Source organism: Dendrobates tinctorius, unplaced genomic scaffold, assembly GCF_039654945.1.
Source record: "Dendrobates tinctorius isolate UK_male_01 unplaced genomic scaffold, ASM3965494v1 ptg000186l, whole genome shotgun sequence".
Taxonomy (NCBI): Eukaryota; Metazoa; Chordata; class Amphibia; order Anura; family Dendrobatidae; genus Dendrobates; species Dendrobates tinctorius.
The window spans coordinates 1,063,308-1,088,109 of record NW_027361853.1 but is presented as its reverse complement, the minus strand read 5'-3'; the positions used below and the strand labels follow the sequence as shown (position 1 = coordinate 1,088,109).

At 44.7% G+C, this 24,802-nt stretch overlaps 1 protein-coding gene across 2 annotated transcripts in view; it reads left to right on the top strand.

Annotated features, from left to right (window-relative positions):
- The window catches only part of LOC141055532 (formin-1-like), a 412,359-nt gene that overhangs the window by 117,462 nt on the left and 270,095 nt on the right, over positions 1 to 24,802 (top strand). For both annotated transcript variants that reach the window (XM_073552151.1, XM_073552150.1), the window contains one exon: positions 14,723 to 14,838. In XM_073552151.1, coding sequence (XP_073408252.1) covers positions 14,723 to 14,838 — 116 coding nt within the window. The remainder of the gene's footprint in view (positions 1 to 14,722; positions 14,839 to 24,802) is intronic.

The window sequence follows — 24,802 nt, the reverse complement described above, 5'->3', positions numbered from 1 at the left end:
AGGAGGTGCAGTACCTCTGTGGTGACTGAACCCTCAGGGGCGCCACACATCTAGTCTTCATTTCTTCATTCCAGGTACACTAAGAGTTCAGCATTACACTGACTCGATTGTGTAACCAGAGGTACGACCGTTCTTCTAAACTGTCCCAGGAGCTGTTTTTCAACATGACAAGGCCAGGCCGCATGTTGCTTCTGTTACAGTGAGCACCCTGCATAGTCTAAACGTGCTACCATGGCTGCAGCATCTCTGGACTTGTCTCTCATCGAGCACATCTGGGACCTCATTGGTCGGCAATTTTTTGCTGCTAGAAGCAGGTCTTGAAGATTTGACCAAGTGCATTCAGCATGTCAGAACATTTCTCAGGCAAACATTAATAACCTAATTTATAGCAGCAATGGTATGGAAATGCTGGGATTTCTGTGTAGAACGCTCATACTTGATACTGAATAAATTGAAAATTTTTAAAATGTTTTCATCATTTGCATATCACTTCACATGTCTATGAATCCTGTGATTTCCATAATTCCACGAATTTTCCTTCTTAGTGTTGCAATTTCAATACTGAGGTATATGTGTGTGCTCCATTAGTGCAATCAAGTTTTCAGCCTTAATTTGGATACGGATTTAAAAATCCATGATGGACGAACAGAGCATGACTGCTGACGTATTTCGACCACCACAATCTATTCTTAGGCGTAGCTGTCGGTCATGCAAACATACATGTGAATATCTAGTGCTCCCAATCAACAAAATCTCGTGAGAGTTCATCACAGTAATGAAAAACACATATTTAAAAGAAAAGAACAGATGGTGAAGCATTTGGTTATATCCAGATACAAATGAGCCATGTTATAGTATAAATTTCTTAACATATTATTAAAACCTATTTTATTCTAATGCTAGACCGCTTTTTTTTTTTATAACTGTCGGGAGTACCAGGTCTGTTCCATGCACATTATTGGAGGTAAGCTGGCAAATATCCTACATTATATGTACCCACTCATAAATATTGAAATTTTAACGTAATATTATATCCCAGTAGAATAGAAAACTTTTTTTTTGCCTTGTGAACTTTTTTTCTTAAAGCTGTTTATTAAAAAAAATTAAATTTCACATGTAAAGCGTCATGGAATAAATAGCGCTATAATAATAAGAGAGTGCGAAAACTAGAACCATTGTTCATTTTCGGACAATATATTTGTTGTCCACTAGGTGGAGGTGCTGCCTGCTTTTTGCAGTTAAATTGCCAAGTAGTGGGTCTAAAATGTCAAACACAGCCCCCCGGTGGATCTGTGTGAAACTGCAGGAAAAGCTGTGAATAACAATATTACAACATAAACTGCACAACTTAAAAATGATTACATATGGTACTCTATGACGTGACTGACATAAGACGGATGGATATTCTGTAAGCAAGGGAAGGATGTCCAAAAAGGGATAAAGTACAGGATTTCAAGTGCTCTTTGATTTCAGATATTTCCAATCTTGGCTAATCGTTCTTGCTCTTAACAGAAGACTTGTGCATATTGAGGTTTATGTACATTAACAAATTATGTATTTGGCCTGTATGAAGTAATAATTTGACTCTAATAGAGTTCTATAGAGCAGTCCTATACCCCTAGCTCCAATTCAAAGCCATACAGACTATTGCAGGATGGTCATAGCGACGATGTCAGAGATACCATTCATTCTGTGATGCTACTGCGGCACTGATATTCCATCAACTATAATTCTGTATTAGCTCAGGTTTGATCCAGAAACCTGTCGGAATGCGAGTAAAGGATCCGGAAGTAAATTTTTCACTCCACCACCCCCAAGGTTGAGCAGTAGGTGTTAGTAATGTAATTGATAAAAATGGGAGGAGATGGTGACCGTCATGTATATAGTAAACACTGTATGGGAAACCAGTGTGAGCCTGACAAGTGTCTCCCTGTTGGAGGTGTCCTTACAGTTATTTGAGCCTTTATTACTTTTCATTATTTGTTTTTGTATATTACGTCCTTGTTGCTCTCAATAAGCATTTAGAGTTTAGTATCCATAGTCTTATTGTGCACCTAGATGTCACTGTATATGGGGATTTCTTTCCTATACAGCAGCGATAAATGGATCTCTTTCATTTCAATGTTGCCGACTTTGACAAATTACAAAAAAAATAGCTGACACAAGTTGGTGCAAATCTCAATAATAGAAACCTTGTAATTGCTTGGAAAATACAAGTGGGGGAGAGGGATAGAAAGGTGACTCCACTGACCATGAAAGCTTACACTCTACAGGTGAGACAGGACCCTGCTGACCATAAGAGCTTACACTCTACAGGAGAGAGAGAGGGAGGACCCCGTTGACCATAAGAGCTTACACCCTACAGGAGAGAGCTAGGACACCGCTGACCATAAGAGCTTACACCCTACAGGAGAGAGAGAGGACACCACTGACCATGAAAGCTTACACTCTACAGGATAGTGAGGACCCCACTGACCATAAGAGCTTACACTCTACAAGTGAGACAGGACCCTGCTGACCATAAGAGCTTACACTCTACAGGAGAGAGAGAGAGGACCCCGCTGACCATAAGAGCTTACACCCTACAGGAGAGAGCGAGGACACCGCTGACCATAAGAGCTTACACCCTACAGGAGAGAGAGAGAGGACCCCACTGACCATGAAAGCTTACACTCTACAGCATAGTGAGGACCCCACTGACCATAAGAGCTTACACTGTACAGGTGAGACAGGACCCTCCTTACCATAAGAGCTTTCACTCTACAGGTGAGAGAAGACCATGTTTACTATAAGAGCTTATGGATCGCCCGCCAGGGCAGTGGGATACTCGGTACCGGGCCGGTATCTCAGAGGAAAGTGTCACAGTAGCGGTGACCCGGTCCATGGCCCTGGGCGTCCATGTAAAAGGGGTTAAGCGTGGCTGGTTAAAGTTTATAAGTGGATGATACGTGACGCCACCTGTGGTGCTCGGCAATGAAGGGGTTAAGCCGACGCTGCAGGCACATCCTTTGGGACAGATGGTATAAGGCAACAAGATGTAATAGCTCCCCACAGGTAGAGCTGTAGTCCCAGAGCAGTGAGAATAGGTGTTGAGGAAGAGGGTGCAGTGTTAGGCACAGAGATGTAGCAGTGCTGAAGGGGTTGCAGGAAGAAGGCAGTGACACAACAGGGTGCAGTTTCCTTTACCTTTTACTTTGCAAGTGCAGTCCAGGATCCAAATTACAGATGGAACAGGAGTTGGCCAGCCTGGAAGCAGCTCAGGAATCTCTCTATGCAGATGGGTTGTGTAGTCTCCTTTCTAGCGCTTATCTGAGGTACATGCAGTACTGAGTTACACTGAAGTTCCTCTTGCTTGCTCTCTTTTAGAACCCCCTCGTATGGCAGACAGCTGTAGTCTCCTTCTTCTGGCTCACACGTTGCTGTTGTGCCTTCGAATCTTATGTGGGAACTGAGCATTTACAGCTTCCTATTCCTCCGGTTTCTGCTGCAGGAACATCAGTATCCATACCACCTTGGATACCGGAATCTGGAAACATGTACCACGCTAGAAGTGAGCCTGAACTCTGCTTAATCCTCTAGCTCTTCTCCTCTCATCCACACACTTTGCCCTCCTCACACGAACTAACTAAACTTCCCCTTCCTTGCCCCCAGAGAGCAGCTCTTCCCCCAGTTTTGGGTTCAGAGCTCCCTCTGCTGGCCTGGAGTGGGAACCGTGCTGTGTGTTGTATTTACCTGACAGAGAGACCCTTTATTGCTTCCAAGCATGACCTCACACTCCCTAGGAGGAAGGTAATGCCACGGTGGTGACCATACTCCTGGGGGCACCACATTCCCCCCTAGTGCAATTCAGTACTACCAGACTGAAGAAAATATGCAGAACATATTAACAAATAAACAACTGTAAATGTAACAAGATTTCAAAAATAAAAAATTACAAAAACCAAAGCTCAAAAATAGTCCTGATGATGATTAGTCCATGCGTCAATGTCCATGGTCCATTTCCTGAGCAGTTGGTAACTCTGCACAAGTAGAGTTTTGACCACACATAGTCCTATGGCCCAATTGTCCATCAAAAACAAACTGAGATTGTTCAAAAGTTCTTACAGAGTCTCTGTAGGCACATAAACTTGAAAAGTTGCATATTTACATCTCCAGTTTACATTTTCTATTTGCACTTTACTCTCTATCTAACTGGGATCTCACCTTTGGTACTACGGGTAGATCTGCGTAGCATGGGTACATCTAATGGCCTATTTAGGTTTAGTGGGCCTGTTACTACTGTTGGTAAACTGGGTAGTATCCGTCTACGAACTCTTAGACTCACTGTGGGCATGACAGAATCACCACTGGCAGGGCGAGGATTCTCTGGCTCCACTGCTGGTGCGGCATCTGCTGCCTGAACTTCCTGATTTTCAGGGTTCTCTTGAGTCTCTGCTACTTCAGTTGCAGTAGGCTGGGGAAAGATTAGGACAGGAACAACGATGGCTTGATCCATTCTTGTCCAGTTTGCAGGAAATTCTCCGAGTACAGTGCTGACCTTTTCTTCCTCTTCTATGAGCTGAAGGTTGTTTTGTTCTCCCATCCTTTCCTTTAGCTGGTCAGGGCACAGTTTCAGATGATCCCTCGATACTGCTGATGAGGTTTCTCCTCCATCCTTACTGATAAGGCACACTTTGGTGTTGTCGAAGTTTGATGGTAAGATGGTGTAGGGTTCAGCTTCCCATTGGTCATCCAATTTATGCATCCTCCTTTTCCTCTTTAGGACTTGTTCTTCTGGTGACAAGGGGACTGCAGGTTCATTTTGATGGTAGTTCTTCTCCTGTTTTTGTCTCGCCTGAGCTAGACTCTTTTCTACACACTCTTGTACTCTACGGTACTGTTGCTGCCGCTCCGTATCCCAGTCAGCATCTGGTGATGTCACTTCAGGTGTCAGGACTCCCATATCCAAATCAATAGGCAGCTTGCCAGGCCTCGCTCTCATTAGGTAGGCTGGAGTGCAGTTGGTGGAATTCACAGGAATGTGATTGTAGAGGTCTACCAGATCTGGCAACTTCTCTAGGTCTTCAGTAGGTCGATCACCACCTGATTCATCTTTTCTCACATGCCATTGGTCTGTGGATGGTACAGTGCTGTCTTGATCTTCTTGCAACCATACAAGTTACAGAATTCCTGGAACACTTCCGCCTCAAAGGCTGGACCTTGATCTGTAAGCACTCGCTCAGGATATCCGTGTGGTCGACAAAAGTGCTGTTGGAATGCTCTGGCTGCTGTCCTGGCTGTTTGATCCTTGATAGGCACGACTACCAGGAATCTCGAGTAGTGGTCAACGATGGTAATAGCATAAACGTAGCCTGAACGACTTGGGACCAGCTTCACATGGTCCAGGGCGACCAACTCAAGGGGTTGTTTGGTTATTATTGGCTGCAAAGGAGCTCGCTGGCTGTTACGGTCCTTCCTGTGCAGGTTACATTGTCCACACTCCTAGCACCAATTTTCAATGGCCTTCCTCATACCAGCCCAATAGAATCTCTCCCGGAGCAAGGCCTCCAACTTCTTCCTTCCAAAGTGTCCAGCTCCATTGTGGTATGCTTCCGAGACCATTGATGCCTCCCTCTTTGGGACAACCACGTGCCAGACCAACTCATGAGTGTGGGCATTGATACTCCTCCGGCACAGCTTTCCCTCATAGAGGAACAGCCTGCCTCTTTCCTTCCACAACTGCTGGGTTTTTTCAGGAGCATCTGGACCTGGGCGTGAGTCAGCTTGTGACAGTAGCTCCTTTACCAGGCGGACTGCGGGGTCGCTATCCTGCATTTCTGCCCAGTTATGATGAGGCAATGGATTTAGGGTGGCCTCTTTCATGATAGACCGTCTGTTTCTCACTCCTTGGGCACGTTGGGCCGCAGTTGGCCGGTGGAAGGCAGGTAACTCTATTTCTTCGAGTGCCTCAGGGTCTTCTCCTGCATCTGGCAAATTAGGCATTCTAGACCAGGGTTCCCCAACTCCAGTCCTCAAGGCCCACCAACAGATCATGTTTTCAGGATTTCCTTAGTATTGCTCAGGTGATAATTGCTTCACCTGTACAATACAAGGGAAATCCTGAAAACATGACCTGTTGGTGGGCCTAGAGGACTGGAGTTGGGGAACCCTGTTCTAGACAGTGCATCAGCATTAGCATTCTTGTGCCCCGCTTGGTACTTGATGGTGAATTCATAGTTAGACAGCCGGGCCATCCATCACTGCTCCAGTGCACCTAGTTTGGCAGTTTCCAAGTGAGTCAACGGGTTGTTGTCCGTGAAGATGGTAAACTTGGCAGAAGCTAGGTAATGCTTGAATCGTTCAGTCACAGCCCAGACTATGGCGAGGAACTCCAGCTTGAAGGAACTGTAGTTGTCAGGGTTCCTTTCAGTGGGACGAAGCTTCCTGCTGGAGTAGGAGATCACTCTTTCTTTGCCATTCTGTACCTGTGACAGTACTACTCCCAGTCCCACGTTGCTGGCATCAGTATACAAAACAAATGGTCATAATCTGGGTAGGCCAGAACTTCATCTCCTGTGAGAGCCATCTTCAGTTGAGTGAAGGACCTCTCCAGTTCCTCATTCCATTCAAATGTAGGACTCATCTTCCTGGCTTTCTTGGGCTGGCCCACCAGAAGATTTTGCATAGGCGTGGCTATCTCAGTGAAGCCTTTGATGAACCTTCGGTAGTAGCCTACCAACCCGAGGTCCCAGATGACAGTGACTTTGTCAGAATCCGGTGCCACACCTTCTGCACTCACTACATGACCGAGGTACTGTACCTTGGGCTTCAGGAGGTGGCATTTGGAAGGCTTCACTTTCAGGCCAAAGTTGGACAAGGCTTCAAACACCTCAGCCAGGTGCTTCAGATGGTCTTCATAAGTCTTGGAGAAAACAATGACATCATCAAGGTACAACAGGACTGTCTCGAAGTTCTTGTGTCCAAGACAGCACTCCATTAGCCGTTGAAATGTCCCTGGGGTGGTGCAGAGCCCGAAAGGCATGTAGTTGAACTTGCAGCGACCAATTGGTGTGGTAAACGCTGTTTTCTCCTTGTCTGCCTCTCCCACGGGAACCTGCCAATACCCACTAGTGAGATTTAAGGTGGAAAAATAGCAGTTTTAAGTGCGGCTAATGAGTCCTCAATTTGGGTAATGGGTAGGCATCCTTATGTGTAATGCTGTTAATTTTTTTGTAATCAACACGCATTCTCATGGTACCATCTTTTTTTTTTTCACAAAGACTATTGGAGCTGCCCAGGGGCTACAACTTTCTCTGATCACCCCAGCCTCCTTCATTTCCCGCAACATACTTTTGGCACATTGATATTGTGTTGGGGTATAGGCTGGTACCTTTCTTTAATGGGGGATGATCTCCAGTGGGGACATGGTGTTGAACCCCTTTTGCCTTCCCAATGTCTAGGGGGTGTTTACTGAATACCCGCTCATACTCCTGAGTCACTCGGTAAACCCCACTCTTTTGGCATGAAGGGGTGGAGTCAGTTCCCACCTGCAGTTGCTGATACCACTCCTCCAGCTGCTTTACAGAGCCATTGTCCCCTGCCTGGTCGGATGAGACCAAGGGCTCTGCTGCCTGTCTTGAGTTGTTACTGACGGTAAGCAGCTTAGCAACTGTGGCATACTGAGGTATTGTGGCCTCCTCTTCCCCACAATTCAAGAGGCGTACAGGTACTCTCCCTTTGCGGACATCAACTACCCCTCTTGCTGTCAGGACAGTGGGCAGGCTATGAGAATACACTGGCTCTACCAATGCTTGGTAATCCTTTCCTCTGAAGCCGATGGCTGCCTGACACCAAATTAACATTTCACATCTGGGGGGTATAGCAATGGGGAAAGAATCACTCACTCTGACGCTGCCAATTTCTCTGCCAGACAGTTCTACCTGCTGTCTTTGCATCAGGACCTTGATCTCCTTCTGCAGGACTTGTTGTTCACTGGAACCAGCAGTCTCGACTACCTGTTGCAACAAAACAATAACCTCGGAAAGACAATTTTCAATCACATTAGTACCTAATGTCATCATTGGGTTACATTCTCATTGATCAATGTCTATAACTATCAGACCTTGAGTTTTTAACTCTACTCGCCCCACTTTAATGGTAATCTCTTTACATCCTACTTGCAGCAAAGACTGACCATTGCTGGCAACTACTATCAGTTCATCACTTGGGCCGCAAGGAAGTTCAGAGTCAGCCCAATAAGGATATATGGCATAGTTGTCACCTGAGAGCCAGTGTCCAGCAAAGCGTTCATGGAGATGCCGTCAATCACCACTGGAAGGACCGGTCGACCTCCAACATACTTGGCTCCCCAGTTCTTTGGGCCTTGTGGTCCTACGCCTGGGGGTTGGCCCTCTTCCCCAGGGTGGCAGAATCTTGCGATGTGGCCTGCCTTGTAGCAGCGACGACAGATGGGACGTCCGTGCTGGTCATAGCGATCGTTCTCTCCCTCGGCGTGGAAGGATCCTCTTCTTCCGTAGCCATGGGACATCCTCTGGACTGGAGGCCAGCTGGATCTTCTCCTTTGAGGACACCTGCATGGACTGCACAGTTTTGGCAAGTGCAGCCATACTTTTGGCCAGCTCTTGGACCTGAAGGCGCAGTTCTGTAGATGGATCATTATCCAGAGTCTGTGCATCAGCCCCCACAGGGCTGGGAGGGAAAGATGCTGCTTCTTGGTGGTATGTGATCGCTGGGCACCTAGGGGGCGCTGGACGGCTGACATTTGGCTCATGCAGCACCCGGATAGCCCTGTCTTTGTAATCAGCAAAGTCTAGGTCAGGGTTTTGTAAGGGACTATGATGCGAAGCTGTGCTCTGTGGGTGCTGGATAGGAGTCCCTCAATAAATTGCACCTTTAACAGTCTGTCTCCATCTTTCACACTGTCTGGGTCAATCTGCTTTATGGCTCGCAGCGCCTCCTGCAGGTTAAGAGCATAGTCCCGTATACTGTCCTGCGCTCTCTGCTTACACCCAAAGAATCTCATTTTTATTTCAGCTGCAGTTTGGGTGTCAAAGGTGCTTCTTAGCTTAGCCAGAATCTTTTTAACAGTCTCTTATCAGTGTCCTGCCAGGCTTTTACTTCCCTTTGCGCTGCACCAGTTAGCTGCCCAATAAGGATGTTCACTTTCTGGCTTTCAGACAGAGGATACACCTCAAACAATCTGCACAGTCTCTCTCTAAATTCACTCAGGGTATGTGACTCCCTTGAGTACTGCGGTAACCAGGCTGTTCCCGGTATATAGGGCATGGACAGCGGCATTATGGGGACTGCTGTGATGGGCGCTTGTTCCTGCTGCGCTCTGGAAGCGGCACTGGCCGCTGGATTCTGCGGTGCCATTGGGGCCGCAGCTGCGCTGTGGGGGGTGCTGTGGCGTTCACTGCTGCATCTTCTCTTGCCTCTGACATTCTCCTCCTCCCCAGTTAACGTTGGCCAGGCCCTGGGTTGCGCTGGCTTACCGGTTGCCGCAGGCTGGATGATCGGGGGACGCCGGGACTGCAGGCCTCTGCTTCTCACTTCCCGCGTGCTGGTCTCTTCCCGCGCAGCACTTCTCTTTTCGTGCTCTCCGGCTGACTCCGCCCACGACGGCCCACCCCTTTGGCTTCCCGCGCGCACCAAGTGGCGGGGTAATGGCGACAATGGCGCAATAGGCCTATGGCACACACACAGGCTCTGGCACACAGGAACTGTGGATACCGGGTTTCTTAAATCCTGTTTGACGCCAAAATGGATCGCCCGCCAGGGCAGTGGGGTACTCGGTACCGGGCCAATATCTCAGAGGGAAGTGTCACAGTAGCGGTGACCCGGTCCATGGCCCTGGGCGTCCATGTAAAAGGGGCTAAGCATGGCTGGTTAAAGTTTATAAGTGGATGATACGTGACGCCACCTGTGATGCTCTGCAATGAAGGGGTTAAGCCGACGCTGCAGGCAGATCCTCTGGGACAGCTGGTATAAGGCAGCAAGATGTAATAGCTCCCCACTGGTAGAGCTGTAGTCTCAGGTCATATAGGATGTGTGGTATAGGTAGTTTTCTTCATACTTAGGCTTTATTAGTTGCTATCAGGAGTGAGGCACAGAAGTAGCTGTCTGTCTCAAACACGATCTAGTGCCTGAATGGTTTTGAATGCCCCTTTGCCCTGTAAGAAGACCCTATATATTGTAGTACCTAACAGGTGGGGTGTGGGGGAACTTTGCTATGGATTTTTGTATTGGGACCCAGGATATTCAAATTACTATTTAAATTGCTATAGTCCGTTATACCCCGCATTATTAAGCTTGTGGTGTGTAAAAACCACCGTGTGATTTAAATTAGCATTTACGTGTCTATTTGTTAAGGTGTTTCTTTCCTGTTTTGCAAAGTCCAGTTGAAAAAAAAAAAATCAGTAGACAGAATTTGCAAATACACCACACATATGTGGATTTGCATTCCATTGCTTCTAAGACCACATTCACACTCAGTATTTGTTGAGTATTTTACATCAGTATTTGTAAGCCGAAACCAGGAGAGGAACAATCAGATGAAAAGTGTAATAGAAATGTGTTTATATTCTGTATTTGTCACTCACTCCCGGTTTTGGCTTACAAATACTGATGGAAAATACTGAACATGAGAACATGCCTAAGCAAAATTTTGAAAATTATTCCTGAGGTTCCAAGACTACATTTTAATAAAATGTGGAAAAGCCTACATGATTACTTTTTATTAAGTGTTTGTTCTGTAAAGGACACATCACTGTATAGGGACCACCACCATTGCCATGACATGGCATTACAGTGGAGGAAATAAGTATTTAATCCCTTGCTGAATTTTGTAAGTTTGCCCACTAACAAAGACATGAGCAGTCTATAATTTTAAGGGTAGGTTAATTTTAGCATTGAGAGATAGAATATCAAAAATAAAATACAGAAAATCACATTTTATAAATTATATAAATTTATTTGCATTTTGCAGCGAGAAATAAGTATTTGATCCCTCTGGCAAACAAGACTTAATACTTGGTGGCAAAACCTTTATTGGCAAGCACAGCAGTCAGACGTTTTTTGTAGCTGATGGTGAGGTTTGCACACGTCCAGGAGTAGCGATGGGCGAACACGAACAGTAAAGTTCGGTGTCCATACCGAACACCTACTGTTCGGTCAAGGACACCGAACACTGACTTCACCAGGAAGTCCATGTTATTCTTTAGGTTCGGCTGCCCGAACACTGGGTGCTTGTCGCTCGGCAAACACCGCTCGCTTCTGATAGGCAGTGAAATCATCCTCACCCATCAGAGAGCCGCGGTTCCCATGCTGTAAAAATACAGCGGGAGCGCTCAGCTGTGATCAGAGGTATAAAGTTTACCTTCAGTCACTTGTGTCAGCTGATGGGACTACAGTTCCCATCATTTGACACCTGCTACTGCTAATTACAATGAGGGCAGTAGCGGCAAATGGGAGTTTTCTGCGCTGTAAATAAAAAATTTAAAAAAAACGGTTTGGGTTCCTGTATTTTTGCTAACCAGCCAGACAAAAGTCGCAGCTGGGACTGCAACCCTCAGCTATCAGCTTCAGCAAGGCTAGTTAGCAAGAATAGTGAGGTCCCCACACTGTTTTTTTTAATTATTTAAATAATTAAAAAAAAAAAAAAAAAAAATGGTTCCCCAATTTTTGACAACCAACCTTGCTAAAGCAGACAGCTGGGGGCTGGTATTCTCAGGCTCATAAGGGTCCATGGATATTGCCCCCTCCAGCCTAAAAATAGCAGCCCGCAACTGCCCAGAAAAGGCACATCTAATTCTCTTCCCACTTGCCATGTAGCGGTGGCAAGTTGGGTAATATTTGTGGCGTTGATGTCACCATTGTATTGTCCGGTGACATCAAGCCCACGGCTTAATAATGGAGAGGCATCTGTAAGACACCCATCCATTACTAATCCTATAGTTGTATTGTTTGTAAATAAAGACACAGCCAGAATAAATTCCTTTTATTTCAAATAAAACTAAACAGTTTTTCATTTTTATTTAAAGCCTAATCCCAGCGACGCCCTTGATCTCCTGTAATAAAAGGAAAATAAAAAACAACAATATACCATACCTGTCCATCGTTCTGTCCCATGCTGTAATCCGTATCTGGGGGATAAACAGTTTTCAACCTGGATGGTGCCGAGATGCGTCCGTCCAGGCTGAAAACCACTGGTGACTGAACTGCTGCGAGCAGAGCCTCAGTGACTGGGGGCGACATCATTGAGGTTACATCCGGTCACTGAGGCTCCGTTCCCAGCTGGGCTGAACTGCGGTGACCTCGATAAGGTCCCCGCTAGCACGGTGAGAAAAACACATATTTTTCAAGCACTTATCGCCTTATCTGAGCACGTTCGCTCATCACTATTCTTAAATTATGTGAAAAAAGGGAGGGTAGGGAGCACCACTAAAGGGCATAAAAGCAATCAATTTATAAAAATATATATGGGGTGCTGCACAATGCACAGGTAAGGACAATGATCAAAAAAGGAGAAAAGAGAACCCAGCATATGAGGCGCACACCCAGGACAATAAAGATATGTAAGTAGACATATATAAATTTTATTGAAAAGACAGAAAAAATGCACACAATAAGATTTAAAAAGGCAAAACACACCCCCAATTGTCCCAAATGAATTTAACAATAGATGCTAACGTATAATAGAACCTGAGGCTACAAAAAAATTATTTTTGAATATGCAAGTTTATTTTAATTTTTTGTCAGTCACACAGTGCCCCAACGTTTCATTCGAGCGGGCCTTTATTAAGGGTGTTATCTGTGTGGCTATATATTGAAGTTTCAGAAATATATAGCCACACAGATAACACCCTTGATAAAGGCTTGCTCAGCCGAAACGTTGGGGCACTGTGTGACTGGTAAAAATTAAAATAAACTTGCATATTCAAAAATAAATTTTTTGTAGCCTCCGGTTCTATTATACTACAGATTGATTTTCCTGACTGCTTGGTTGACTTCCCCATTTTACTATATCCAATAGATGCTAATGGATAGAAACTACATGGTTAAATATGCAACATGCTAGCCTAAATGTATATGATATTACATAAGGCATGACCCACCAACCGCAAATCTGGGCGTTCCCAGAAAGACGATGACACACAGACACTCACTCCAAACAGCCTTAAGAAAAGCCAGGGAGCACTGTAAGTAGCCCTGTAAGGGAAGGAGCAAAGTGACCATCCACTATAAGGACAGGGAGAGTGCCACACAGACACTCCAAAAGGCCTCATAAAGGCCAAAGGGCACTGTAAATGACCCTATGAGAGAGGGAGCAAAGAATCAGACCATTTATAAAAAAATAAAAAAAAGGAAGGCTGGACTGAAGGATGGTGCAATTGGCAAAGAATATATGTGCCAAAGTATACAGCTAAAAGAGAGTGATGTGATAATAAAATCACCCTAGAGAGCAGTCCAGCATGGAGCGTCAGGGGTCAGGTCATCAGGGAAGGAAGGTCCCAGGACAAGGCAGTGTGGGGAGCTCCATGCCCTCACTCAACATGTCACGCATCTCCCTTGAACCTTAATTGACTGCACTTGCTTTCTCAGGCAGTAAGTGCTGCCTGAATTGAATCCCAAGCCCCGCGCATCTGCACTGCAGGAGCTGAACAGTCTCGCGCCCAGTGCGGATCAGCTGTCATCCCTCTCTCCTGTCTGTGGCGCTTCTGCACACAGGATCACAGCGCCACTCAAAATTTAAATTGAGTTTTGGTGTTGACAGACTTCCATTAACAATAAAGTACTTTAAAGGATTTTTCCTGCTGTTCTTGTGCTACAAACCACTACCTTTTACTGGTAGAAATGTGTATTTGTGTTAGCACCAAAAGTAAAGACTATTGATGTATTTTTTGCTTTTAATTATGAGCAACTTACAATGAGCTGTTTAAACCCCTAACTGTGAGCCTTAAACCAAAGAGGGTTGTACGATACCAGGCCACTATCGAATGGGTTCAAACATAAAATCTAGGTTGTCTTAGATAGTTGAGATGTATTATCAATGTTTTGCTCATGACACAGTAAAGGCTTCCTGGATGGAACCCAAGTTCTGGTAAAATAAATTCTAGCAGGTCAAAACTACAGCAAGCATCTTTGTAGAAAAAGAACTGGTGACAGATTCCCTGCAATATTTTTTACTCTTATCAATTAACAAAAATGCAAAGTAAAAAACAAAAGTGAATTCTAAATCCATGCAATACTTGGTGTGACCACACTTTTGACTTCAAAACATCATCAAATCATGAATTCCTCTAGGTACACTTGTACTTGAACAGAGTATTTGAAGGAACTCAGAAGGGAGGTTCCAAACATCTCAGAAAACTAACCACAGATCTTCTGTAGATGACGCTTGTGCAGATGCTTCTGTCTCTTCATGTAATCTCATATGGACTCAATGTTAGGACCATGGCTCTGTGGGAGCGTTATCATTCATTCCAAGACTTGTTGTTTTTTATGCTGAAGATAGTTCTTGATGAACATGTAAATTTGGATCCAGATGCCTTCTCGATGGAATTGCAGGATGGATATGCATGATAATAAACATTTCAAATTTTATAAGCATTCTTATTTTGCAGAATGTTTTCCACACCTGCCTGAAAAGTTGCCCACTAATGTATATTCTATACTGGAATATTGTTTTACTAAACATCTATTTTATTTTTATTTTGTACAGGAGGTGGTGGTATATTGAGAGGTGTTGCAAAATCAATAGCAGATTTTCAGTCTGAGGCTTCTGATCAGCAAGTAAGGCCGGACCGCAATCTTCTCCATCTGACACTCGACATACATGTAAGTATAAATGAGATCAGTTTGTGTTATCGGCACCTAAAAATGTTGGTTAATCCAAGCATCATGCCTATGGAGAAATTAAGGCTCAGGTGACAAGCATTCTATTCAACAAGAACTGTGAATCTGTAGAATCATCTAACTTGGGAACGGGCTATGGAACCTGATGGCAGTAACTGGTAACGGCTCATTAATTTTTTTTCGGAAGAATTAACCTTTATCCGATTTAACCAATCCACAGGGGCCACAATGAAACTTGAAGGTATGACAATAGGAAACATTTCTAGTTTATTGAATTTACATGTCGTAAATGTATGCTAGATGTTGGGTTTTACTCAAGGCAGACATAACATTGGTGCAACCTGTGCAGCTGCACAGGGGCCAAGAGTTAGGGGGGCAAATTTATCTCCAAGCAGCATGCAACTTCTGTTGAATAAATTTTTGGGCTGCAAAGTGCCTGTATAATGTTCTTGCACAGGGGACCTCTTTCTGTCTTTGTCTGCACTAGGTTTCTCCCCCTTTAAGGAAAATGGAGGTCCCCTATTCTGAATTCATAACTAGGCGGCAAGTGTAGGGCACTTAAAACTCCGTTTCTATGGATGCCTGTATGTACCAGTACTCGCATAAAGAGATTTCATCAGATAACTTGACTCAACTGCAGGAGGCACGTATGAAGATTCCAGAAGGTTTATTTTCAAACTAATTTCTTGTAGTTATGCACAAATACATTAGGTAAAAAAGGCTAATCTGAACCTGAGATGCATTGCATGAGCATCTTGAGGCTGTGTGCACACGCTGCGGATTTTGCTGCGGTTCCGCAGCGGTTTTGGCCGCTGCGGAGTACAGTACCATGATTCCCTATGGGAATCAAAAACCGCAGTGCAGACGGTGCGGAATTTTCCGCGCGGATTATCTGTGGTTTTCAATCCGCAGAAAGAATTGACATGTCAATTCTTTCTGCGGATTCCCCTGCGGTTTGCCATCTCCTCCATTGAGGAGATGAAAAACTGCAGGGCAAAACCGCAGAGCAATCCGCAGGTAAAACCGCAGGTCTTTTGACCTGCGGTTTCACCTGCGGATTTTACAAAATCCGCGCGGATGAATCCGCACCTAATCCGCAGCGTGTGCACACAGCCTAAGATGGCTGACATACTCAGAATGAGGAAGAAGGGAGGGGTTATTGACATCAGCACAGTGGAGAGAGACCGGGAGAGATGGGACAAACTTCTAAAAGGGACAAGACTTAATGCATTGCAGTTTACTAACTACAATGCAACAATTCAATACTGTATGATTCCCAAGTCGTGGGACATGACATCCCCTCTCCACCCCACCATTCTCACTTCATAAAAGAAGAGTCCATGCAAACTCCTTTGTGAGTTTCTGAGAAGGCTGAGTGTTTTACTTTCCTAAACCTACAATAATAATGACCACACATATGCATGACCCTCTCCTCTGCCTCATCTTCCTTATTGGAATGACACCAAGGGTTCAGAAAACCTCCATTCTGACGATATACAGGTGCTTATCACAAAACTAGAATATCAAAGTTAATTTATTTCCGTTCTTCAATGCAAAAAGTGAAACTCTTATTATAAAAGCCATTACAGACAGAGTGACCTATTTCAAGTGTTTATTTCTGTTAATGTTGATGCTTATGGCTTACAGCCAATGAAAACCCAAAAGTCATTATCTCAGTAAATTAGAATACGTTATAACACCAGCTTGAAAAAATGTTTTTAAAATATGAAATGTTGGCCTACTGAAATGTATGCTCAGTAAATGCACTCAATACTTGGTCGGGGCTCCTTTTGCATCGATTAATACATCAGTGTGGCGTGACATGGAGGCGATCAGCCTGTGGCACTGCTGAGGTGTTGTGGAAGCCCAGGTTGCTTTGAGAGCAGCCTACAGCTCATCTGCATTGTTCGGTCTCGTGTCTCTCATCTTCCTCTTGACAATACCCCATAGATTAATTATGGGGTTAAGATTGGGCAAGTTTGCTGGCCAATCAAGCACAGTGATACTGTTTGTAAATCAGGTATTGGTACTTTGGCAGTGTGGACAGGTGCCAAGTCCTGCCGAAGAATGAAATTTCCATCTCCAAAAAGCTTGTCGGTAGAGGGAAGCATGAAGTGCTCTAAAATTTCCTGGTAGACGGCTGCGCTGACTTTGGTCTTGATAAAAAAAACAAAACAAAATGGACCTACACCAGAAGATCACATGGCTCCCCAAACCATCCCTGATTGTGGAAACTTCACTCTTGACCTCAAACAGCTTGGATTGTGTAGTGATGAGCGAGTATACTTGTTACACGGGTTTCCCCGAGCATGCTCGGGTGGTCTTCGAGTATTTTGGCGTGCTCGGAGATTTAGTTTTTGTCGCCTCAGCTACATGATTTGCAGCTGCTTAACAGCCTGAATACATGAGGGGATTGCCTAACAAACAGACAACCCCAACCTGTATTTAGCCTGTCTAGCAGCCGCAAATCATGCAGCTGCAGCGACACAAACTACATCTCCTAGCACGCCAAATTCTCGGAGACCACCAGAGCATGCTCGGGGAAACCCGAATAACGAGTATACTCGCTCATCATTAATTGTGTGCCTCTCCAGTCATCCTTCAAACTCTGGGACCTTGATTTCCAAATGAAATGCAAAATTTACTTGATGTGCCCAAGGGGAGATATAAAGGTATAAATACCAGAATAAAGTCTACCAATGATTACTCAGTCGGTGCCTCCTATTGGGTACAGCATATATCCTCAATGCATGTGAGTCATGAAAGGAATGGTAATAATTAACACGTGTTAAATACACTCAGCACCTCATAAATATCTGCCCAGTATAGTTGAATCAATAAACCAGCCCTATGGGTCTAATATTTGATAAATCCTACTCAGCACTATTGGGCAGTAACTGAAACATGTATGCCACATAGTTGGTGGTGTGCAGACAATTGCAAGTTCATTAGAAATAAAATTGTTCAGAAGCACACCTCAAATGTCAAAAGACCCATGTCTCACACAGTGGGGATCAATGTATATAGCTGCTACTAGTGCAGGCAAAAGTAACCATAGTGATGATAGTAATAAATAATGGCTATAATAGGCTCATTACAAAACATTCACAGTAAACTGTTCTGGGCAGTTAACAAAGTGCATATTAGAGTGCAAGATGCATAGAGGAAACATACAACCTTGAATGGTGTAATCCCCCCTTGGGCACATCCTTATACATGGGATAGACATATGCATACTTATCTTGTTGGGTAAATGGATTGACATCTCCTTTTATGGTGTTTTTATTGTCTGTATATTCTTGTTTCAATAAAGTTGTACATTTTATGGCTGAACTTCTCTTGTCTATTCTGATACTTTCCCATATTTATGGAGCCTACTGAATGGACTAAGGGACATTTTTAGAACGTTTAGGAATCCTTTGCAGGTGTTTTTTGTTAAATTACTGCAATAATGACTTTTGGGTTTTCATTGGCTGTAAGCCATAATCATCAACATTAACAGAAATAAACACTTGAAATAGATCACTCTGTTAAAATGACTCTATATAATGATTTTCAATTTTTGTATTAACTGAAATTAACTTTTTGATATTCTAATTTAGCGAGAAGCACTTATATATGAAAGTCTCTTAATAGATACCTTCTCTTCACACACAGTGTCTTAACCTAAGCGGAATTGTACATTGTTAATGCAGTGAGGTGGGGGAAGGGGGTGAGTCCAGTGCTGTAGCTCTCATTTTTATCTTGAGGTAATAACACTGCTCCTGGCTGTCCGGACTACAAGACTGCAGCAATTACTTCCCAGGAAGAACTGGTCTACACAGCTTGTCTGATTTGTCGGAGAGGAGACTCCTGTAGCACACACCTTGCAACTTGGATGTCCAGGACACAATAACAACTTTCACAATAGGGTCATGCCACAGCATCTCAATCTAGTTAATGTCAGGACTTTAACTAGGCCACTCCAAAATCTTACTTTTGTTTTTCTTAGGCAATGCAGAGGTGGACTTGCTGGTGTGTTTTGGATCATTGTCCTTCTGTATAACCCAAGTGCGCTTCAGCTTGAGTTCACAAACAGATGGCCAGACATTGTCCTTCAGGATTTTTTGGTAGACAGCAGAATTCATAATTCCATTTACCACAGCAAGTCTTCCCGATCCTGAAGCCGGAAAACAGCCCGAGACCATCACACTACCACCACATTTTACTGTTAGTATGATGTTCCCTTTATGAAATGCTGCTTCTTGTATGCCAGATTGTGGGACATTCACCTTCCACAAATTTCAACTTTTGTCTCGTCAGTCCAGAATATAATCCTAAAAATCTTGGGGATTATCAAGATATTTTCTGGCAAAACTGAGATGAGCCTTTGTTCTTATTGCTCAGCAGTGGTTTTTCATTTTGGAGCTTTGGCATGCAGGACAGTTTTGCCCAGTCTTTCTTAAGGTGGAGTAATGAACACTGATCTTAACTGAGGGAAGTGAGGCCTGCAGCTCTTTGAATATTGCAAGGTCTTTTATGACCTCTTGGATGAGTCACCGCTGTGCTATTGGGATAATTTTGGTCAGCCCACCACTCCTGGGAAGGTTCACCACTGTTCTATCATTTTGCTGTTTGTGGATAACTGCTTTTTCTCTAGTCGCCTTCCACGACAGCCACCTTGGAGGTTGTCTCCCCACCCTAATGGGGGACAGGAAACAGAGGTTAAATAACCCTCCCCCTTCCTGCTACTTCAGTGTTTTTCCTGTCCCCTATCGGGGCATGAAGAGGATACAAGGGGCTGCCGTGGCCAGCGAGCGGAGCCCCTATGTACTTAAAGCTGGGCAGCCGAGGTCGGGGGGTTCGCCTCTCCTCCTCCAAGCGCTGCTCCCATCTCCACTGCGGGTGTGACTCGGGACGTCTGCTGCCCCTCCTGCGCCCTCCGGGGTAAAGCGGGGCGGTATGGTGCCTGCCGGGGTCCTGTAGCAGCTCCCTGACTTCCTCCATCCTCCCACGCTGCGTTGGAGAGCTGCGCGCGTGTGTCTGAGGGGGCGGGCTGTCGACCGGAAGTGATGGTGATGCGCACTTCCGGTTTGCGATCCTGAGATAGGAAACGCGTGCCGGCACCCGGGAGATTGATTCTAGGGCAGCAGGGGTCGAGCGATGGTTCCTCCCCAGGGACAGGGGGAAGGAGGCGCACCAAGCAACGAATGCGGCAACACCCACATAAGGGTGCCATGGCCCCAGGTAAGCGCAGTGTGTCTGTGGTGTGTGCAGACATGGATGGTGAGAAACCCTCGACTGCAGCATCTGCAGAGCCCAACGTTCCCCCTCCTACAGTGAGTAGCAGGGCCGGTCCCTTGTCTGTCAAAAAATTGGTGGCACAGGTCTGAGTAAGCCTTCTCTTTCTTCTTACAGGAAGACTAGGCCTCTGCCCCTAGAAACCCCCGCAAGTGTGGTATATGTGGTGCCAGGTTTCCTTCTGACTAAAAAAAGAAGTTATGCCAACCTTGTACGCAGAATATCCTGTGCACCGAGCAACCCTCCCTGTTTTACAGCATAAAGACTCTCATTAGACAGGAGGTTCAGACCTCCATGGAAGCCCAGACCCCAGTGGCCCAGGGCCCTCCCCAAAAAAAGAGAAAGAGGGCACCTATGGAAGCAGATTCAGGGGAAGTCCCTTCTTCAGGATCGGAGGATATTTGGGAAAATGAGGGCTCCACATCCACCTCCAAACATGATGCAAAAAAATACTATTTCTCCTCTGAGGATATGGAGGAGTTGGCCTCTATGGTAAGAAATACCATGGGAGTGGAGGAGGAGGAGGAGGTCAAGCTCTCAGTCCAGGCTGAGATGTTTGGGGGGTTGAAACCCAGAGGTAGGAAGGATTTTCCCGTTTCATGAAGTTATCCTGGACCTAATAGCTCAGGAGTGGTCCTCTCCTGAGAAGGCACTCAGTGTGCCCTCTGAGATAAAAAAAAATCTTCCCCTAGAAGGTGACAATTCTATTTGGGAGATCCCTAAAATTGACGTTCAAGTCTCTAAAGTTACTAAAAAAAGTCCCTTCTCTTTGAGGATGCTTCCCAGTTGAAGGATCCTATGGGTCTCAAAATAGAAAGTCACTTTAAAAAATCCTGGGAAGCTTCTACGAACCTGCTCAAAGTGAATATTGCATCCACCTGCGTACGTTGGAGGACCACCTATCATGGGGTACCCCCAGAGAGGAAATCTTAGACTCCCTTTCAATCCTCCACAAGGCAACAGGTTATTTAGCCGATGCTTCAGGAGAAACGGTACGGGTAGCAGCAAGGTCCCTAGTCCTTTCAAATTCGGCTAGGAGAGCCTTGTGGCTGAAGTCATGGGGTGGCGACATCACCTCCAAGACAAAACTCTGTGTCATCCCTTTCCAGGGGCACGATGTGTTCGGGCCTGTCTTTGATGACATCCTTGAAGGCTTCCAACAAAAACAAATCACTGCCGGAGAAGAAAGCCACCAAAAGGCGATTTTTTTTTTTTTTTATTTTTATTTTTTTTTTTTTCTTCCCCCCCCGGTCCTTGAGAGCAGACCTCTCAGAAGGCATTCAGAGGGAAAAGCAAGGCGGCATGATGGAGCTACCCGAAAGGGGGTAAAGGAAGAAACATCCTTGTGGCCCAGCAGCAACAGCCCCCCGGAGAAACAGTGACTCCCGGGTCGGGGGTCGACTCACTCGGTTTCTCACTCAATGGCAGGCCACGACCTCGAACCAGTGGATCCTGCATACTATACAATTTGGGCTGAAACTGAAGTTCGAACACCCCCCCCACACACATGCCCTAAGAATCACCCTGGCACAGTCCCCAAGTCTCCAAAGTCTGCTGCCTCAAATAGAAGATCTATCACGGGAAAGTGTGATCTCGTATGCACCTGTACCTATGTACTCTCACCTGTTCCTGATAAGAAAACCCTCAGGAAAGCACAGGCTCATCATAAATCTGAAACCCCTGAACTGCTTCATCAAGTATCGGAGGTTCAAGATGGAGTCAGTAGTGTTGAGCATTCCGATACTGCAAATATCGGGTATCGGCTGATATTTGCTGTATCGGAGTTCCGATATTTTTACAATATCGAATACCGGAATCGGAAGTTCCCATAATGCAATGAGCCAGTTGTGTTAGCCATGTTAACTAATGGCATGGCTGTGACTGGCTGCTGAAATGATGTCATCATGATGCGCGGTCTGTGCGGGGCTGCTGAGGGTCTGTGCGGGCCTGCTGGGGGGTGTGTGTGTGTGTGTGTGTGTGTGTGTGTGTGTGTGTGTGTGTGTGTGTGTGTGTGTGTGTGTGTGTGCAGGCATCATCCGATGGGACTGCAAGTCCCATCAGGCTATGCCTGCTACAATGACAGCGATTGACACATTAGCCAATGATGGGACAGTAGTAGTCCCATCATCCGGCTAATGTGTTGAATGTAAAAAAAACAAACATACATAAATATATATATACTACATTCATACAACATACATACATACTACATATATATTACGTTCATACAACATACTTACATACTACATAAATACTACATTCATACATACATACTACATATATACTACATTCATACAACATACATACTACGTATATACTACATGCATACATACTACATATATACTACATACATACAATACATTCATACAATACATAGAGTACATATAACAGAGTACATACTCACCATCACTTGTCACTTTGATCCCCGAAGCCAGTGCCATCTGCAAAAAATATTAAAATAACAAACAACCAATGTACTCCCTGATCCACAGAAATCCACCAGTGTCCCATGACAATCTCCTGCAGTGCATCACTGAGAAGTTACTATAGTTCACTGGTCTCACTTTATGGCAAAAGCTGCGTGGGAACTCTCTCACACAGCAATGCCAAAAGTGAGACTAGGGACTATTTTTTTACAGTGGCGGAGGAATACAGTGCGGAAGGATACTCAACTCCAGTCATTGTATTCCTGGAGCCCCTAGAGAGCGGTCGCATCAGCTGATGTTGCTGTTCTCCACGGGAGATCGTCGTGGGACACTCGTGGATTTCTGCGGATCAGGGAGTATATTGGTTGTTTGTTGTTTTAATATTTTTTACAGATGACACTGGCTTCCGGATCAAACTGACAAGTGATGGGGAGTATGTACTCTATTTGTACTGTATGTCTATATGTATGTATTGTATGAATGTATGAATGTATTGTATGTAGTATGTATGTAGCATGTATGTACTGTAGTATGTATGTATGATGTATGAATGTAGTCTATATGTAGTATGTATGTAGTATGTATGTTGTATGAATGCAGAATATATGTAGTATGTATGCTGTATGAATGTAGTATGTATGTATTATGTAGTATGTATATTGTATGAATGTAGTGTGTGTGTATATATATATATATATATATATATATATATATATATATATACACTCACTAGCCACTTTATTAGGTACACCTGTCCAACTGTGTGTTAAGACTTAATTTCTAATCAGCCAATCACATGGCGGCAACTCAGTGCATTTAGGCATGTAGACATGGTCAAGACAATCTCCTGCAGTTCAAACTGAGCATCAGTATGGGGAAGAAAGGTGATTTGAGTGCCTTTGAACGTGGCATGATTGTTGGTGCCAGAAGGGCTGGTCTGAGAATTTCAGAAACTGCTGATCTACTGGGATTTTCACGCACAACCATCTCTAGGGTTTACAGAGAATGGTCCGAAAAAGAAAAAAAATCCAGTGAGCGGCAGTTCTGTGGCCGGAAATGCCATGTTGATGCCAGAGGTCAGAGGAGAATGGGCAGACTGGTTCGAGCTGATAGAAAGGCAACAGTGACTCAAATTGCCACCCGTTACAACCAAGGTAGGCAGAAGAGCATCTCTGAACGCACAGTGCGTCGAACTTTGAGGCAGATGGGCTACAGCAGCAGAAGACCACACTGGGTACCACTCCTCTCAGCTAAGAACAGGAAACTGAGGCTACAATTTGCACAAGCTCATCGAAATTGGACAGTAGAAGATTGGAAAAACGTTGCCTGGTCTGATGAGTCTCGATTTCTGCTGCGACATTGGGATGGTAGGGTCAGAATTTGGCGTAAACAACATGAAAGCATGGATCCATCCTGCCTTGTATCAACGGTTCAGGCTGGTGGTGGTGGTGTCATGGTGTGGGGAATTTTTTCTGGGCACTCTTTGGGCCCCTTGGTACCAATTGAGCATCGTTGCAACGCCACAGCCTACCTGAGTATTGTTGCTGACCATGTCCATCCCTTTATGACCACAATGTACCCAACATCTGATGGCTACTTTCAGCAGGATAATGCGCCATGTCATAAAGCTCGAATCATCTCAGATTGGTTTCTTGAACATGACAATGAGTTTACTCTACTCAAATGGCCTCCTCAGTCACCAGATCTCAATCCAATAGAGCATCTTTGGGATGTGGTGGAACGGGAGATTCGCATCAGGGATGTGCAGCCGACAAATCTGCGCCAACTGTGTGATGCCATCATGTCAATATGGTCCAAAATCTCTGAGGAATGCTTCCAGCACCTTGTTGAATCTCTGCCACGAAGAATTGAGGCAGTTCTGAAGGCAAAAGGGGGTCCAACCCCTTACTAGCATGGTGTACCTAATAAAGTGGCCAGTGAGTGTATATGTATGTGTGTGTGTATATATATATATATATATATATATATATATATATATATATATATATATATATATATATATATATATATATATATATAATGTATGTAGTATGTATTTTTTTTTTTTTTTTTTTTTTTACATTCAACACATTAGCCGGATGATGGGACTACTACTGTCCCATCATTGGCTAATGTGTTAATCACTGTCATTGTAGCAGGCATAGCCCGATGGGACTTGTAGTCCCATCGGACGATGCCTGCACACACACACACAACCCCCGGCAGGCCTGCACAGACCC